The 18,779-nt window shown below is 36.4% G+C and overlaps 2 protein-coding genes, 1 non-coding gene and 1 pseudogene across 3 annotated transcripts; 2 read left to right on the top strand and 2 right to left on the bottom strand.

The window, feature by feature from the left end:
* Positions 1 to 1,475: 1,475 nt before the first annotated feature.
* LOC100259296 (aldehyde dehydrogenase family 2 member B7, mitochondrial) lies at positions 1,476 to 5,736 on the top strand. Its single transcript, XM_002274827.5, has 11 exons — positions 1,476 to 1,793; positions 2,240 to 2,377; positions 2,489 to 2,631; positions 2,758 to 2,911; positions 2,990 to 3,219; positions 3,684 to 3,773; positions 4,365 to 4,538; positions 4,646 to 4,783; positions 4,952 to 5,089; positions 5,171 to 5,232; positions 5,325 to 5,736. The coding sequence occupies exons 1-11, from the start codon at positions 1,727 to 1,729 to the stop codon at positions 5,596 to 5,598; spliced, it is 1,608 nt and encodes a 535-aa protein (XP_002274863.1). The 5' UTR covers positions 1,476 to 1,726; the 3' UTR covers positions 5,599 to 5,736.
* A 682-nt stretch (positions 5,737 to 6,418) lies between these two features.
* Positions 6,419 to 10,402, bottom strand: LOC100264470 (probable L-type lectin-domain containing receptor kinase VI.1). The gene is made up of 7 exons (XM_059742741.1): positions 8,914 to 10,402; positions 8,552 to 8,807; positions 8,305 to 8,450; positions 7,762 to 7,980; positions 7,566 to 7,681; positions 7,020 to 7,280; positions 6,419 to 6,926 (listed from the first exon to the last, which is right to left on the bottom strand). Exons 1-7 carry the CDS (start codon positions 9,578 to 9,580, stop codon positions 6,630 to 6,632), a joined length of 1,962 nt encoding a protein of 653 aa, XP_059598724.1. The 5' UTR covers positions 9,581 to 10,402; the 3' UTR covers positions 6,419 to 6,629.
* Positions 10,403 to 11,542: 1,140 nt separating this feature from the next.
* Positions 11,543 to 11,973, top strand: LOC100242386 (uncharacterized). The gene is made up of 2 exons (XR_009467597.1): positions 11,543 to 11,722; positions 11,865 to 11,973. It is a non-coding gene; the product is annotated as an uncharacterized LOC100242386 (transcript).
* A 6,444-nt stretch (positions 11,974 to 18,417) lies between these two features.
* The window catches only part of LOC100242182 (UDP-glycosyltransferase 90A1-like), a 4,821-nt pseudogene continuing 4,459 nt past the window's right edge, over positions 18,418 to 18,779 (bottom strand).

Raw genomic sequence — 18,779 nt, 5'->3', positions numbered from 1 at the left:
AGTGCACCCATATATCCTTAGCTTTTGTTGGAGTTTTTATTTTAGAAGCCAAAACTCCTTTTCATAAGTTTTCGAAAATAGTTTTTGATTATTCTTTGGTGTTTTATAAAATAAAAATTTATTTTAGAACATAAAAGGTTTTTGAATTTATTTTCTATATTTTTAAAATATTTTTTATATATACTATTTCATTTTTAATCATTTTTTATATTTATTTAATTATTTTTTAAAACAATTCTTAAAAAAATAAGTTAAAATTTAAAATACTATCTTTTCTATTTTTAATAATAGAAAACGCTTTCCTTTTTTTTTATTATGAAATATATTTTTCTATAAACCATTTTAAAAAATAATTGTGAAAAAAATATTTACCAAAAATCCTCAAAACCATCTAATATTTGCATCAATCAAACAAAAAGTTAGATCAAATGGATGGTATAAAAGAAAATAACAAGTCCAATCATCAAACCAACATGGTACTTTTTTATTTATTTTTTAATTTTGTAGAACATAAAAAATTATTTAATTAAGCTTTTTTTTTTTTTTTTAATGTGATAAACTCATCAAGCATGATTCCATGATAAGATGGGGTGTTTATCTTTTGGCAAAAGGACTTGCATCATGGAACAAGTGGTTTCCTTTTTCCCAAAAAAGGACAAGATTTGCAGGGGTGTCTAACCTCTCCCTTTGAACATACGACGAATTCAAAACTTGTATCTCTCCCAAGGAGAGATGAGCCTCTTGAAAAAGTTCACCCACCTACTAACCTCAATGAGGGGTCACTTTCACATGGTCATCCGATCATGAAATCATGCATGTCATTTGGCCACATCCACCTACTAACCTCAATGGGGGTGTCACTTTCAGATGGTCATCCCATCATGAAATCATGCATGTCATGTCATTTGGCCCACAATTAATCAATCAAACAAAACCCTAATTGCTACGTGCATTTTGAAAATTCTCACTTATTTTGATGTAAATTGTAATACAGGGTTATCAATAATAACTACATAAAATAAGCTTTGGGAGTCATTTCTTTTAAAATGCATTATTATCTTATATCACTTTTATCAATAGCATTCCTCTAAAAACACTTTCATATAGAATTAAAGTGCATTTAACGATAATTTTTAAAAATATTATAAATCACTCGTAGTATTAGAAAATCATTAATAATATTTTTCTAAAGAAACACTTAATCAATAATTTTTTGAAAAACACTTTCAATAAAAATACTTTGAATCAAAATACTGTTAAACATATTCATAAAAATATTTGAAAATGAACCAAAAAAAAAAGTATTTTTTGATAATATGTCGTATGCTTAAATAGTGACTTTTAAAGAGATGTCAATCGTACCAAAGAACTTCTAAATATTAATAAGTGTTTTTAACTATTTCAAAATCACTTCTAATTGGACGAATAGAAAAAGTATGTTATATTTTGACACATTTTTTTACTACACTTCTTACCTTATTTGGTTGCACAAAAAAAGGAGGGTTGCTTCATGCAATTTAGGCAAGATCGCTAAGAGAATACAGTAGAATAAGCCTCCATTTTTCCACCTTTGGTTTCATGTCCAAACATAGACTCCATCTTTGGTGGTGTCACTCAGAAGTTATTGCAAATTGCAACACTGTGGTGAACTTAGACTTTCTTGGAAGACAAGAAAATACTAGGATTTGTATGATTGAAAACCTTCAGGAGTCAGTATTCACTAGCGATGGCTGCTCCCAGGATATTTTCTCTGCTCTCTGCTTCTTCCACTGCTGCTTCTTTACGTTCTTTTGGTACACCCATGATGCTCTTAGTTTTTCTCAGTCCACATGCATATTTCTATGTGTCTGATCATGTAGTTCTTTTGCTCATCATGGTTGTATAACTGGAGTTTATGTAACTATTTAGCTGAAGCTCTGTTTTGAAGAAAAAATACCAAGTGTTTCGTTTTTGTTTAATCTTTTAAGGAGCTCTTGAAGCCACAGGCCTCATATGGAAAAGCTATGGGTTTTTTTTTTCTTGATTTGGAGTTCTAATGGTTTCTGGACTTTAGGGTAGTGAATTTCTCTCCATGGCCTTCGCCCTGAGTGGAAAATTATTTGTCCTTTCTCTTCCCTACCTGCAACACTCCCTTCCCTTGAATTCTTCCATACTTCCATGTGGTTGATATAAGAATTTGGGTGGGGGAAGAGTGGGCCTTCGTGAATTTCAGTTTAGTGACTGGAAAACAAATTTTCAGGTCGGTATTCTAGATGGGGTAGAGGCAGTAGCCGGTTTAGCACAGCTGTTGCAACTGAGGAGGAACCGATAACTCCACCAGTTCAAATAGATTATACTCAGCTCCTCATCAATGGAAGATTCGTTGATGCGGCATCGGGTGGGTGTTTGATTCCTGGCTAGTGTGTTAGCCTTTTCGCTTGCTGTATATTTGACTATATACTGTTCAACTTCGATCACCTTAATAAGGCATTGCATTCTGTCACATTAGGGAAAACCTTTCCAACTTTGGATCCAAGAACAGGGGATGTGATTGCTCATGTTGCTGAAGGTGAGGCTGAAGATATAAACAGGGCAGTCTCTGCTGCTCGCAAAGCATTTGATGAGGGACCATGGCCAAAGATGACCCCTTATGTAAATACATGCCCTTCTTTATTTCCCCTTTTTTTCATTGGTTCAAATTCTAGAATTGTTGTTGTTTTCTGGGGATTTCTGATATGTAAATATCTTGCCTCACTCTTTGTTGCTAAATATGGCCAGGAAAGATCATGCATACTTTTTCGCTTTGCTGATTTGCTTGAAAAGCACTGTAGTGAAATTGCAGCCCTTGAATCATGGGATAATGGAAAGCCTTATGAACAAGCTGCAAATGTTGAAATACCAATGGTGATTCGCGTATTTCGATATTATGCTGGTAAGGGAAGTGAAAAAAATAGTTGATATGCACCTGTTGCTTGGCATTCAAATACCTCACACTCTCTATATTCTTCAGGCTGGGCAGATAAGATTCATGGTCTCACAGTTCCTGCTGATGGGCTGCACCATGTCCAAACCCTCCATGAACCCATTGGTGTTGCAGGGCAGATTATTCCTTGGAACTTTCCTCTATTATTGTATGGTTGGAAGGTTGGGCCCGCATTAGCATGTGGTAACACTATTGTATTAAAGACTGCAGAGCAGACACCATTATCTGCCCTCTATGCGTCCAAGCTGTTATATGAGGTAGCCTCTCTTTCTCTCTCTCTCTCTCTATGAGGTAAAGCTCGTGAATTTCATTTGTCTTGTATTAAAGTTGACAATAATTCACCTCCTATCATATCTAACCAGGACAAGAAACATTTGAATAATTCCTCTCCCTGAGTTTTATTGTGCTCCGTCCAAAAATAGGAGTATGTAGAGGCAACCTAGACATAGAAATCCTTAAAGAACCTGGTGTGATTTAAGCACACATTCCGCTAATTCCTTATGTTTAAAGGGCCTTTGCAGTCTTGGACTCAAGATTTTAACACATACAAATAATATCTATCTTCTTGTACAGATTCCAAAATGAATTCAGGTGAATTCTACATGCTTAAAGAAGTGAATTACATGTGAACAAAGATGTAAACACCATGGGTTCCTTTAAATTGAGCAAGTATTCTTTTCCTTGGGATGATTTTCAATCTCAATTGTTTTAACTTTGACAGGCTGGACTCCCTCCTGGTGTTTTAAATGTGGTTTCCGGATTTGGTCCTACAGCTGGGGCCGCTCTTTCTAGTCATATGGATGTGGACAAGGTACCTTGCATGCTTCAGATTTTGTTTCTGTATCTGGGACAAAGATCTCTGGATTAATATAAAGGATTATAACATGGATCTCTTTGTCCCTCCAATATCTTTTCTTCGTCACTGATGATCACAAATCAGTGCTTTCAGAAGGGACTAACCGAAAATGATATCCAAGGAGATGGGCAATCTTCATTTTGAATATTGGAGGGATAGTGGAATGGCCTCAATGATGTTCCCAGGAGGCCTGCTCAGGGCTTTAATACCTGTTATATATATTTTATTCCCCGGTTTGGTTGAGACCAAAGGAAAAATAAGTGAAAGGATTGCTGCAAATATGCCGTGAGGCCTATAAGCTCATTTCTTGTATATTCCACTAGAAAATCTAGACACAAAGATAATTGGGGACAGGTTTCTGTGATCATTGTCTTGGGTCACCACTATTTGATGTCCTTCCATGTGTAGTTCAATGCAGGATTAGAAATTATATCCGATAAGCCTGAAATGCTAGGTTCAGCTTGCCACAATATAAATAGCAATATATATGTAGTCTGGAGGTAGTTTATCATCGGTTTTGACCTAAAACCATTTATTACCTTGCAGCTTGCTTTCACAGGGTCAACTGGCACTGGTAAGATTGTACTTGGATTGGCTGCAAAGAGCAATCTTAAGCCAGTGACTTTAGAACTTGGAGGAAAATCTCCCTTCATTGTGTGTGAGGATGCTGATGTTGATAAGGCTGTTGAGCTTTCACACACTGCTCTGTTCTATAATCAGGTTTTGTTCTATCAAATATGTTTCTGAGTAACAAGCTGAAATTGTTTGACATTTTTTCTTGAACATGATTTTGATACTAAAGGACATGTGATGATTCTCATCTGCAGGGACAGTCTTGCTGTTCTGGGTCACGCACATTTGTACACGAAAGCATATATGATGAGTTTATAGAGAAAGCAAAGGCACGTGCTCTGAAACGTGTAGTTGGTGATCCTTTCAAGAAGGGGGTTGAACAAGGACCCCAGGTAATCCCAACCCTTTTTTTTTCCAAGGGCTCAAACACAAGAAATGATTCAGTTAGAGGAGATTCATTTTTAAAAATTTTTCTAATTGGCTTATTGATTGGAAACATGCTACAAGTAAATCAAGGCTGAGAAAGTGATACCTTGTTTTGGTCCTTTTAAATATTTCAGATTGATTCTCAGCAATTCAACAAGATCCTTGGTTACATAAAATCTGGTATTGAAGCTGGTGCAACTCTTGAAGCTGGAGGTGAAAAATTCAGCTCCAAAGGCTACTATATTCAACCCACTGTCTTCTCAAATGTCCATGTATGAGTACTATAACTCTCTTAACATTAGTATTCAAGAAGGAAGAAATTTTAACATGATTTTAATCCTTATGCCAATCAGGATAATATGTTGATAGCAAAAGAAGAGATCTTTGGCCCAGTGCAGTCCATCTTGAAATTCAAGTGAGCTATGCATCTTCTTAATCATCTTGGTTTTGTTATTCTCAAAAGATTTTCCCTCCTTTTACCTGCTTTTATGCTTTTACCAATAACAGGGATCTTGATGAGGTGATCCGAAGGGCAAACGCTACTCACTATGGGCTGGCTGCTGGAATTTTCACTCAGAATCTAGACACTGCCAATACTCTGACTCGAGCTTTGAGAGTTGGGACAGTATGGATTAACTGCTTTTTTGTCTTTGATGCTGCAATTCCTTTTGGTGGGAGGAAGATGAGTGGGCATGGCAGAGAAAAGGGAATTTATGGCCTTAGTAACTACATGCAAGTTAAGGCTGTTGTTACGCCTTTGAAAAACCCGGCTTGGTTATAAGTTTCTAGCTGTAGTTTTCATATACCATTTTCAATTATGAGCAGTAAACAGAACCTATCATTGAGTTTAAGAACAGAGATTACTGGTCTCCTAGTATTGGAATTAGCCCACCATCATGAAATAAGTTACTTGCCTTTCCATCCTTTGAGATGCAAGAAAAAGCCCCAAGTTTGAAGCAAAGAAAGGGTTGGAAAAGGGATATTTTAGTTTAGTCATTTATCGTTGACAATAACTTTTTGAAAGATCAAATCTAAAGTGATACAGGCTCCATTTGCATCTCCAAAAATCCAGAGGGAGGAAGGAAAAATGCTTGCTTAAAGATGGATTCTCTTCTGAAGCTATTTTCAGAATTTTTCTTTCCTTCCTCCTTTTCAAGGTCCAAAGGGATCATTATGGCATCTAATATTGAAACTTGAGCAAAGCAAGTGGAAATTAGACATGTAAATTAGAGGCTATAAAGAAACCAACAAAATATATTCTTGGATCAAATCATTAAGATCTTGGACTAATTTTCTTCAAAAGAACAAAGATATGGGACTCAGATGGATGTATGGAGAATGCCAGTATCTGGTGTGGTCACAGGATCCTAACTCTTCTGCCTTCTGCTTTCATCATAAAGAGAGGCATTCCTTGTTTCCTAGAAGAAATATAGAAGGTAGCATTGAATGGTGAGATTGTTCTTGGTAGAGATAGGTATATAGATATGTTCTTTTAGTCAAGTTGGGATGTGCAGATAGATGATTAAGTACACTGATAACAGGAATTTGAATAAAGAGTTTACCTAGATAATCTCAGGGAGTCAATTTTCCATGTCTGGAATTGGAAAGGAAAAGCTGTTTAGTAGTGTCAAATGATTCATGGCATTCAGGGAATGCCATTTTGAATGTCTAGTAATTCTCTACCAGAATGTTGTTCCATGGATATCACCATTCCATGGATTTATGATTCATTACACAATTCCTGGATCATTAAATTCTAAATCAGCTTCTGATTATGAAACTAGGTACAAATATGCTTTGGTATTCTAATGTTCATGTACTGTCAAACAAGATATTATTGTAACAATGAATCTCGTCGAGAAATCTCTTTTCTCCAGATGATAGACGATTTGGTGTCAGTTGAGGTGTACAAGCCTTTGCCATAGTTGAGATTTCAAGGGCCTTTTCTAACCTCAGAACAACTTGTTCCATAGATGGCCGTTGTTGCTTAAGCGATGTGCATGAGAGAGCAAGCTTAAGTATCAGGTCAAAAGCTTCTGCTGAGTACTCCCCATCAAGTTTAGGATCTACAAATTCTGTTATGCTTCCATCTTTTGTAAGGATTTTGGCCTGGACAGCAGAAATATAAAAGAATAAAATTGCAGTTCATAGGTCAAGAGAATTTAGAATCGGAAAACAAATGCAGGCAGTGATTTTTTTTACCATTTTATCTAAAGACATTGGTTTCTTCAGATTCAGATTTATAACTTTCTTCCCTGAGAGGATTTGAAGAAGCACTATCCCAAAGCTGTATACATCACCAGATGGGTTGACATGGTGGTTGGATTGGTACTCAGGATCCATATAGCCAAAAGTTCCTCTGACTTCTGAGCTAACATGGGATTCACCCTGGTCAATAACCTTGGACAATCCAAAGTCAGACAGCTTGGCTTCAAAGTTTGCTCCAAGAAGAATGTTTGTTGGCTGCAGGAATTAAAAGCTATTTTCATCAGTGGACTGGAGTCTTTCCCTTTTTGTGTCATATATCATATTACTGCTAATTGGGAAACATAAGAATAGCGTCTAGAGAAAACTTGGTCAAGCATAAGGCACAAAATTGTTTTATAGTTTGGAGTTTTTTTGGATTCTGTAATAGTTTAGATCCATCCAACCTATAGTATTATTAGAGATGTGAACAAAAAACTATCAACAGGCATTGCATACTGATATATTCATGAGAAATGCAAGAACTATACTAATGGGAAGGACCTTGATATCACGGTGAACAATGCATCCTGCTGGATATGTGTGGAGGAAAAGAAGACCTTGAGCACTGTCGATTGCAATCTCAAGCCTTTGAATCCAAGACAGGACTTTATCCTTCCCTGTCATGCATCAACTTATATTTACTGGCAATGAAGGAATCAAACAGAGAGAATAACTTCATAATAAGAAAAAGGGATACCAAAAAGCCACTCTGAGAGGTTTCCATCGGGACATAGTTCATAAACAAGGAAGCACTCATCTTCTACTTCACAATAACCCAGTAAGGCCACAAGATTTGGATGTTTGATGTGTGATAAGCTTGTGATCTCCCTGACAAAGGTCTCCATATGATTGTCATTGATGATGTGCTTGACTGCAACATGTTGATTGTTTTGTAGTATGCCTCTGTATACCTTTCCTGATATAACATCCAAACGAGATGTCAAAGTTGAAAACCATATGTTATGATCATGTTGGTCACACACTTGCAAACTTAAAAAACATGCATACACAGACACAAATCTATTGTGACTTTTATCATAATTTCATTCTTAGTACTTCTCAAAGACCCATTCTAGACAACATAGATACATTCCTTGATGTTGTTGTTTCAAATACCGTGAAAGGATATTAGAAAAAGTGTCAAAGAAAATGGCGGAAAGTGGGCAACAAAAAGGAAGATGTTTCTCTTTAGTGTGGCTTGGTAGACCAAGTTCCATGTCTCTTTCACTTGGGTTCTCACCTGCTGTTCCTTCACCAATGATGTTCTTCTCATTTAGATTGTTTGTGGCAGAGTAGACCTCCTTGATTGAGATTTTCATACAACCAGGCCCCTCTGGTGCCACGGCTTTTAATGCTGTCAAATGAATAAACAGAATCACTATATACATATATCATAAGCTATTTGTATGGGAACTTTTGGTTTCTGATATTGAATATGAAATGCTGTAATGCTGTACCTGCTCTCTTTGGTATAGCATATGATTTACACCATCTCCTTAACAAGAACCATATACCAATGGTTATTATCAAAGCCATCGCTATGAGACCTCCTATCAGAAACCATAAACCTGTACGCGTGTAAAAATTCTCCATAGTTAATTGAAAAGAACAAACCATCTAAGATATGATGTGATGATATGATGGTGGATGCAGACTCACCTGTGCTAATTTTAAACTTTGTATGACTCCTTGATGTTTCATCCCGTCCAGAGGACCGCGTATTTGATTGAAAATGGAAATGACCTAGATTGTTATCAAGTAATAGTACATAGATGGTGTTAGAAGAAGTAAACTTGAACTTGATTAAGCTCAAGAAAGCCAGTACCCTATATACTTTCAAGCTACATACCTTTGTCAATGTCCTGCTCCCTGAGGCATGTGTAAATTTTTCCAAACCATGACTCATCTTCAGTTCTGCTGCTTATTAGTGATACCAGCACTGCAAACCTACAAACATCAGTTTCATCCTTCAAAGTGGAGTGTATTCCTCTTATGTCTTCCCAACTCGTCACACAAGAACTACATGATTGATCCCATTCTCCATCAGGACTCACAAATTTGCAATTTTCCTCCAAACTCCTAAATTCATCTCCCAACTTTTCAGTGACATCAAAGACAAAGAAGTCAGAACAGCCCCCAGTACCACTTGTTAGCTTCTCAATTCCACAACTGACAGCATCTGCCTCAAAACGTTTCATTGAAGTCAAGCAATTCCTCTGTTCAGTGGAATTCAAGTATACTTTCCCTGTTTCATTTGCATGCTTCCCCAGTGAATAGAGATATCCACCAAAAGCTGCTCCACAGCAGCCCTTGTTTAGAAAACTTCCCCAATCACCCTCTTCACAGCTTGAAGATGAGGATGACAAAGACTGAAAATCAAGTATGCAGTCACTTGCAGAAGGATGACAAACTGCAAAATTTACAGCACCGATCACAATAAAAATATATACAACAAAGAGCAATTTCAGACACTTAGTCCTCTGCCATTTATGAGTATGCAAGATGGATTCATCCATGATGTCAAACCCTTACTGAGTAGACACTAAAGAGGCCATAGAACAGGAGGTTTTGGTTCCTTAAGGAAGGTAGAACTTCTTAACAAGTTGCAACTTGCAATATGAACTGGGGTTATTTGTAGCAACTCTATGAAAAGCAAATGGTTGGAAGTAGCAGTGATATTTGATCTTTGCAGGTCCAAGATGTGGGGTTCTCTTCATTGTTTAATATCAATAGATTGGAAAAGGATCGGTGGCATCGTCCTAGAGATTTTACAATCTGCATATGCCACCTTACTTTCTGTTCTTAAAATACCATCGCCGGCCTCTGAAAGATCGAAAAAACAACAGAAAAGGTATGTTTTCTTACAAAAATAATGTCACTTTTAGCTTATTATATGCTTTCTACCTCTGCATATAATTCTCTGAGGCATAAGACAAACAGACCACTACCAGTTAAGACAGTCTCAGTACATCCTAAACAATGACAGCTCCAATCAGGGTGAATTTTTTTTCCTGGAAAAGTAAATGATCCTATTTGACAGTGTAGACTGAATGAATTTTGTTTGGTGATCTTGTACATGGCCATGGTTTTTAGCTGTCACCAGTATACATCTCACAAATCACATTTGGGAATACAGTAGAAGTTAAGGGTTAAATCTGTTTGACAATGGCCTCACTGAACATTTGTCATATTGTATCATCTTTCTTTTGGTTTGTCTTTACTCGCCATATAGCATATTTCACAAAGATGCTTGGTATCTTTCCAAATGAAGTTTCTATGTGTCCATATGTAGGCAAATAATAGTAGGATTAAAAAAACCTAAATCCGGATGCAATTTAGATGAGTTGGCTAGAAACAATTTGAATCGAGCCTGCTTTATGGAAAGGATTGGACAAACATATTTAATACTTGGGTTGGGCTCGAGTTTAGTTTTCTCAACTTGTACTCAATTCAAGTTGGGTAACTCAAATCCCATTTAATATTTTATATTATTATCTATAATAATATTCAAATTATATGTTTTTAAATCATTTTAATAAAGAAAATGTTATTTTCTATTTTTTGTTTGTTATTACTTCGAAATGGTGTGTTATTTATTATTTGAATTTTGGTATAAATGTATAAAGGATAAAGTTAAAAAAAAATATTTATATATCATTGCATATGGGTTTAACCAATTCAACTCAAATTTAACTCATTCAAATTGAACAACCTGGAGTTACACCCGAAGCTAATCCAAACTTAAAAAAGTAAGGATATATTAGACTTAGATTGAATACCTTGAGTTAAAAGTTAAATTGAATGTTTATCAATTTAACTTGGGTTTGGGTTGGATGCAAACTTAGCCCAATCCGCTCGAGTTGTCACTCCGATATAAAAAGATTAAACCCGAATATAAAGAGAACAAATGGAATAGACAAGAGGGAAAGTGTGTCTTGATATAGATATTTGAAAAAAAAACTATTTAAATTTTATGTATTCTATGATCAAATGTTGTGCTTGAATAATAAAAGATAGTATATATTTGATTAAATGTTATAATTAAATGATTGAATGTAGTAAGTGTACAAAAAGTAGTAAATGTGTTAAATTTGGATTTCGTAAATTTGGGTTTTTATTTTTTTGTTTATCTTTTAAATTTTTGTACCAAAACACACTTTTCCCATAAATACGTTCCATTTGGAAATTAGTCTTGAAATTTTTTTTCTAATTTAGAAAATACATTTGATAAATTTTTAATAAAAACAATTTTTAAGAATTTGTTTTGAAAACATATTATTTTTTAAAAACAAATTTGAGTTGTCTTTGGTTATTTTTACTTTGTAAGATGGACAACATATTGAAAGCTTTGCTTTTTAGAAAATAAGTTGAAAAAAACGTTTTTTATATTCTCACAAACTAAATTTTACTCTTCAAAATAATAATTAACAAGTGTTTTTAAAAACTGTTTTTTGAAAAATGTTTTCAAATAAGCTTATTGTTTCTCGCACGTGGACACCCACCCTTTCAACCATCCGCGTGTTTGTCATCCATAGGGTCCACCGCATACCCGCGGGTGACTTTAGCCTTAAGCTTCCGGATGCCATATGATCGGGGCCATCGAAATCAGTAGGTTTGCAAAACACGAAACCTGAAGCACACTTCTCTCTCTCTGAATCGTAAGCCTCTCCCTATATGTATGTGCTTTTGTGTTTTAGGGTTTGGGTTTTGTGAGAAATGGTGAATGCGATCTAGGGTTTTGGGGTTGAAGTGAGTTTTTGATTTTGAGGCTGATAGGTTGTAATAGGGTGGTGATTGCAGGAGCTGTCAGATTGAAGAATGGAGAAGGAGCCCAAGGTAGCGAATGAAGATCCGAAGGTTGATTTGTTTGAGGATGATGACGAGTTTGAGGAATTTGAGATCAATGAAGGTAATTTTGCTCATTGTTGTGTTTAACCTTGCAAATTTTGGCCTTTTTTTTTTTTTTTTTTCATCAATGATTGATTTTCCTTGGTGTATTTTGTTCATTTTTCATTGTAAAGAAATGAAGGTGGTTTATGCTTTCAAAGAATACATGCATGAGGAAACCTCTTCACTGTGATTTGTATCTATAAAATTACTTGTGTGTTCATTATTTGGCAGTGAAAGAATCAGTTGTTGAGTGATTATAGAGTTTTGAGAGAGCTAGTTGATTTTTGTGGCTTCATTTGATTGAGGAATAAGGTAATGATATCTTGTTAAATATTCTTTGATGGGGAGTCTAGTGGGTGAAGGAGTTTCTATGTAGGGCTTGAGCTTTAAGAGAGGAGAGGATTTTGAATTATGAGTACTGGTGGAATCCGATGGATCTATGTGCTATAGATTTAAACACGATTTTGTAGGCTATTTTCTTGAGCTGAGTGGATTGAGGTTGTAAATATATTAAAGAATTAAAGTTTGGCCTGACTTATGGAAGTCTTGTGAGTAATTCTACTTTGATTCATGCAAAGATTAAGAGAGTTTTTATGCATCAGAAACCCTTGAGATGTGACCATCACATGGTATAAGATAGTGATCAGGACTGGATTTTTTTTTTTTTTTTTGATAAGTAAGCACAGAATATATTGATAAGAGGCCAAAAAGCCACACGTATACAGGGAGTATACAATCTAGCTAAAGCCTCACAACCAAAGAGAAAAACAAAAAAGCCCACCAGCCCTTATGTGGAGGCTATCCACTCCAGGGATCCTATCAGGACTGGATTTTATTGTTTTGCTTTATTCAGTGTTTGGTGAATTGGAGAACATTGAAGCTACTTACTTTTACACATTGTGTAGGGTTTGACGTAAGACAATTTTTCTATTGAATTTGGACATGCAACATGATTATGCTATTTTGGTGGTCTACTAAAGATGACTTTAGTTTGGTGTATTTCCGTGGTTACTATTCAATAGGACCTGATAAATTGAACAATGGGACTCTTTTTGAAGTTTGTTGACAACAATTCCTATATTCACTTGCCTTTTGCATGGGAATTGTTTCACTTGGGCCCAAGTCATTCTTTAGGGTGGATGGTTTCTTCCATCTACTCCTTTGGTGGCAGTTTCCATTATTTCTATGTGGGACATTGATGATGTTTTGCTTCTTTTAGAGAACCGCTTCGCAGAGAGTTCGGCTGTTTTGGATCAAAATGTATATTTTTTGAGGATCTATATTTTCTAGGCAATCTAGTAATTGTCAGAATCTAGTTTTGTTTTTTGGGTAAGCCTAGCTACATCTCTTAACATGTTATAAATCGTCAAGTAGGTAATTAAGGTTAGGGAAGAGTGGTAATTGTGAATGACTTTTACAATATAAATGTATCTTGAATCTAAGAGATGAATTGGAAGTTTCGGCTTCATAGGAAAGGAGACACATGCTGGAAGTCAGCTAGGCTTAGATTACCAGTTTGAAGATAAAACTTGAGGATAATGATCATAGACGGAGAGAAATGTGCTGTGTTCTTTCATTGTATGATGAAAAGTGCTAGGATTAGTTGGCTTCTTTAGCAAAGTAGTTGAGGATGGAGGCATGAGGGAAAACATTAGTGATGCAGTTGTCAAGTTGATGGAATCTTATTTTTGGTGTGTCAGCTAATGTGCCCGCAATGGATTGGAAAAACCTTGTGGAAGAGGAAATGATGTGGGCTAGTATTTATTAAATTGGATAAATTTTACTATCTAGACAGTTTTTCTTTGGATTTATACCAAAATAGGGTAAGCTGGGGCATTCTTTCTTGTTTGATGAGGATGATGAGTCAATTCTAAACATAGTGGGAGTTTGTTAGTGCTATGGTACCTATCTGATTAGCTTGAGGTTAAGAGAAGGGGTGACAATAGGGTATGGCAATTGTGTAAGCCATCCAATCCATCATCAGAACAGATATGGTGTCCTCTGTTAGTCAGGATAGGGCTGGTGAAGGGGATTTAAACCTGTCTCAGTTCCCAGTTTGGATCATTATTGGGTTTTAGTGTTTTGCCTGTGCTTGGTCCATTTGAATGTGAAGTCAGCTTTCTAAACCAAATTGGAGCAAGACAGGTTCTTTATATAAGCAGTAGTAACTAATTACATGCACACACTTATATATAAATAACCCCAGGAGATGGGTTTGCCCTTTTATTACTTAAATAACAGGGAGGCTGAAACTTGGGACACTGTTCATTGCCAGAGGGCACTGCTACCTCAGGGTTGGAGGGTGGGGGGGGGGGACTAGGAGTAACACATTATGTTGCTGCTCACTTCTTTGCAAACAGTTGACATGGGTTCCGTGGTTTGGGAAGCTGTGCCAAACAGCTTGTTCTTGTCATTGTTACTGGAAAGTGTTGCATGAAAAAGAATGTCCCTTTCTTCTAGACAACTTGCCAGTTGCCACCACTACTTTGTCCTGTGTTAGAACATGAAAATAGAGGAGCACAACGACCCTACCTAATGACAAATCTAACGCTGGGCACACTTAATGGTACTGGGTGATTGTTTCTACAACAAAGCAAAACACTGTACATGGAATTATCCAGTTGCCCCAACCTTTTTTTTGTCAACCAACCCTGTAATGTGTCCAGGCACTGCCATCCATTCCCTAAAAGGTTGGGGAAAATTTTCCTTCCGCAACCCACCCAGAAATATCTGTAGGTAAGTATGTACATATGTAGGATCTGTTTAGTAATGTTTTCAAAAACAGTTTTGAAGAACAATTCTTAAAATAAGTTACTAACTGTTTTTAAGAATAAAATTTTGTTTGGAAACTTAAATATGGAAACAATTTTTGAAACTTAAATATGGAAAACAATGTTCTCAACTCATTCTTAATATGCACTTATAAAGTTTTTAAAGTATTTTTCATATTTTTAGTTGTTTCTTAGAATACTCAATAAAAAACACTTTTTGACTCAAACTTGTTACTTTTCGACTCAAACTTGTTCTAAAAAATAACTTGTTCTTACCCTAAAGCTATTTTTACTCAAAGATTCATCAGACATTTTTTAAGTTATAAAATTGTTTTTTGTTCTAAAAAACAAAAAACCCTATTTAAGAACAGTTCCCAAAGAGAACCTTAAGTTTTGTGTCTTAACTATCAAAGTCACTGTCAATAGGAGTATGAGAGAAAACTAAATGACTTGAATTCATCAGAATGATTTCAGAAAGTGCTGTCTTATCTTGGATTTATTTTTTACCCTTTTTGTTTTAAGAATTTCTTTGGTCATGTTCTCGCAATACCTATTGTCAAATTGGCATGAGCACATTTGACATAAACAAGAACGGTTTTGTGTTTACCTGATTCCTGTGTCAATTTAAATGAGGAAGACTCACATATGCCTTCATCTTGATTTGGTTGCTTTTTGTTACTGACAACTGCAGAGTGGGATGACAAAGAAGAAGGAAAAGATACAACACAACAGTGGGAAGATGATTGGGATGATGATGATGTGAATGATGACTTTTCCCTTCAGTTGAGGAAGGAATTGGAGAATAATGCTGAGAAGAGTTAAGTTCTTATGTGTTCTGATGAAGTTTTCCTTCTTGCTATGGCAATTGATGAACAATATATGGGTAACAGTGTATCAATACCCTAGTATTTGCTCTTCATGCAGTGGGAACTATCTAACTACTTTCGCAGAAACCCTTAGTGATGGAGTTTAGTTGTTGGCATGCAACTTAAAGTTGGATGGATATTTTTCCTTTCTTTACTTATCTTTTCTGGATGAAGGGAGTTTTTGTTGTTTTCAAGTATTGCAAAGTCAAATTTGTTTAAGAGGAGTGGTTGCAAACCATGGTTTTACAATTTCATTTGGGCCGCATGGTTTTTACTCTTCTGTTCTTTGAATTGCTTGTATGATAAAAAAATTGGAGGATATTTAAAGTGTTTCCATAGGGATTTATTAGGAAACCTGCAGTTGCACTCATTCTATTCTTTTGACTTCTGTCCAACTCACGTATTTTGATGAGGCGCATTACAAGTACTGGTAGCTTTTGTGGTTAGTTATGAATATTTCTCGTCTGACCGAAGGCAATAGCAGTGAAGGAATTAAGCGTGCTGGCTGTCATAATCATGAAATTTACCTTCCAATTTTTTTGTGTTGTACAGGGCTTTGAAGCCCTCTAAACCAGACCTTTTCAACCCTTGTGAGCAGCAGACAAGGCTTAGCAACTCTTTACAAGGGAAAAAACCCAACCTTGTATTATAACTCGTAATCAATTGCAAGGAAATGGCTAAGACCTTTTGTGAACAAACCTTGTATTATAACTCGTAATCAACCTCCCTTCACTTTTATTGTGAAGTTCATACGGAGGCGGCCTGGTCAGGCAAATTTTATATTGGCATCATTTTTATGCCAATTTTATATGGGCATTTCATTTATAGTTATATTCTAGGAATTAGCCCGTCAATGCTTATCATCTATCTTGCGTATGTTACTTCTACCATCCCTCAACATCTCAACATCCCATTCTCTTATGTCACATTTCTAGATCTTGTTGCACCACTGCATGTTATAAGTTTTCATTATTAGGTCCTATTGCATTATTCCTTATTGGATGTTATTAGTTTCATTATTACAAAGATTTGCTTTTGCTTTTGCTTTTACTCTTGTCATGTGTTATGCAAACGCATCGGTGCATCATGTGTCTTATGTCAAATGCCTTGCAAGTTTGCAACATCATTCGAGATGTGTTGTAAACCCTTGCTTGAGTTTTCCATAATACCAAGGTACCACATCTTTATGCCTCTAGGTATTAGCGCCAAGTGTCCTACCATGTCGAGTCTACATGTGTCATTCAAGACACCTATACATGTATTAGTGGCACATGTGTGTGTGTTATGCTTCCTCTTTGCCTACATTTTCATTGCATTGTATTCTAATGTTAGTCAACCTTATTGATTCCTTCCCTCCCAGGCATGCAAATAAAGTTTTTGCTTTGTCTCAAGGGTTGATCGTTCCCCTCCATGTAAATATTGCCTACAATGATCTTAAATATGGAAAATTTATAAAAATATTCCACCACTTGAGCACCAATAGCACTCATTCTTTTGCATTGAGATGCTCCTTGCCCTTTAATCTCCCTGGCTTGTCACATTGCCTTCAAGATATCATGTTACCCTGCATGCTACAGGCACACATAAGCACAGGGTGTCACACACCACCTTCGTAAACATGGAAGGAAGTTACATTTGTTAGGAACCAAAACCATACAATCAACATTTCTTATTTGCAAGCCAATATGGGAAGGTGTTATTTTCAGCATTACACGTTCATGTTCTCTAGTGGTTTTAGCATTGACATATCTAGGAATGGTAACGGGGCAGGTTTGAGGCAGGTCATCCCTATCCAATTCCCGTCCCAAAATATATGGTTATTTCTCATCTCGTCCCAAACCCGGGGCGGGGTGGGGTATGCACTCCCATCCCCGTTTTGAAGTTATAATTAAAATCCCATCATCGGCCCGTCCTTACCCAAGTATGTGTATGCACCTTGTGTTGCCCAAAAATAGGGGGAAAAAAATGAGTTACAGCCCTACAGGCACTCGAACTGAGCACCTGTGTATGCATGTATTTCTTGACTATTGGGATTTGGGACTTGATAGCTAGTAAGTTCCACATGAGGAACATGTTGAAATGAGAAAAAGAAATTAGCAAAAAGACCACAACTTGTTGCCACCAAATTACAGATCTGTTGCTCGTTTGGACTCTCAAATTTTTTGGATTAAGTTGCAATTACAATGATTTTAATAAGAAGGACAATCTCAAATATCACAAACAAATCTCTCATCTTTTGCCCAGAAACTGACAAAGAAACACCCCAAACCAAACAAATCAATATTCGAAAAAAATACCTAAAACGATTCCTATGAAGAAAATGACAATAGCCTAAATTGATGAGACTGCTAGTAGTTGTGAATATAATTTTCTGATTAAACTGCAATTACAATGATCCCAATAAGAAGGACAATCCCAAATAACACCAACAAATCTCTCATCTTTTGCACATAAACTAACAAAGAAACACCCCAAACCAAACAAATCAACATTCGAAAAAAATACCTAAAACGATTCCTATGGAGAAAATGGCAGTAGCCTAAATTGATGAGATAAACAAGGATGAATCAAGAGGAGATGGAGGAAATGAGATTATTGAATGGATTTTCGGATGGATTATCTGATGGATTTCTGCATTGAGAGGGATGAACAACAACCCTAGCGATAGAAAGGAACAAGAACCCTAAAACAAGAGAGGAAGACCGAAAAGGATCAAAGGAAGCAAATATTTATAAGTGGGGGGTAAACTTGTAATTTCAATGTCGAGTTGGGGTGGGGCATATTATTATTAAACCTGAACTCGTCTCATCCCCGATTTCTATGCTCTCATACCCATTCTAATAGGGGTGGGGCGGAGGGTGACCAGAAAAACCCTCCTCGTTTCTTGCATGTTTCATCTATGAGCAGATTCAACATTTGCCACGACGACCCGCCCTCTTCCATGGCCGTCCTTGTCGCCTCCGCAAACTTCTTCACCTCCTTTTTCAATTCCTCTCCCTTTTCTCCTTCCATCAACTCTCTTACCATCTTCTCTAATTGTTCTTTCTTCACAAACCCTCTTACCGATCCATCTATGGTTTCTACTCTTAAACCGACCTTTATTTGCTCCACCACCAACGTCGCGTTCAGGGGCTGCTCCGCCATCATTGGCCATGCCAGTATAGGCACTGCGACACATATGCTCTCCA

The sequence above is a fragment of the Vitis vinifera genome, chromosome 14 (genome assembly GCF_030704535.1).
Source record: "Vitis vinifera cultivar Pinot Noir 40024 chromosome 14, ASM3070453v1".
NCBI classification, from domain to species: domain Eukaryota; kingdom Viridiplantae; phylum Streptophyta; class Magnoliopsida; order Vitales; family Vitaceae; genus Vitis; species Vitis vinifera.
This window is presented reverse-complemented; position numbering and strand designations above follow the sequence as displayed.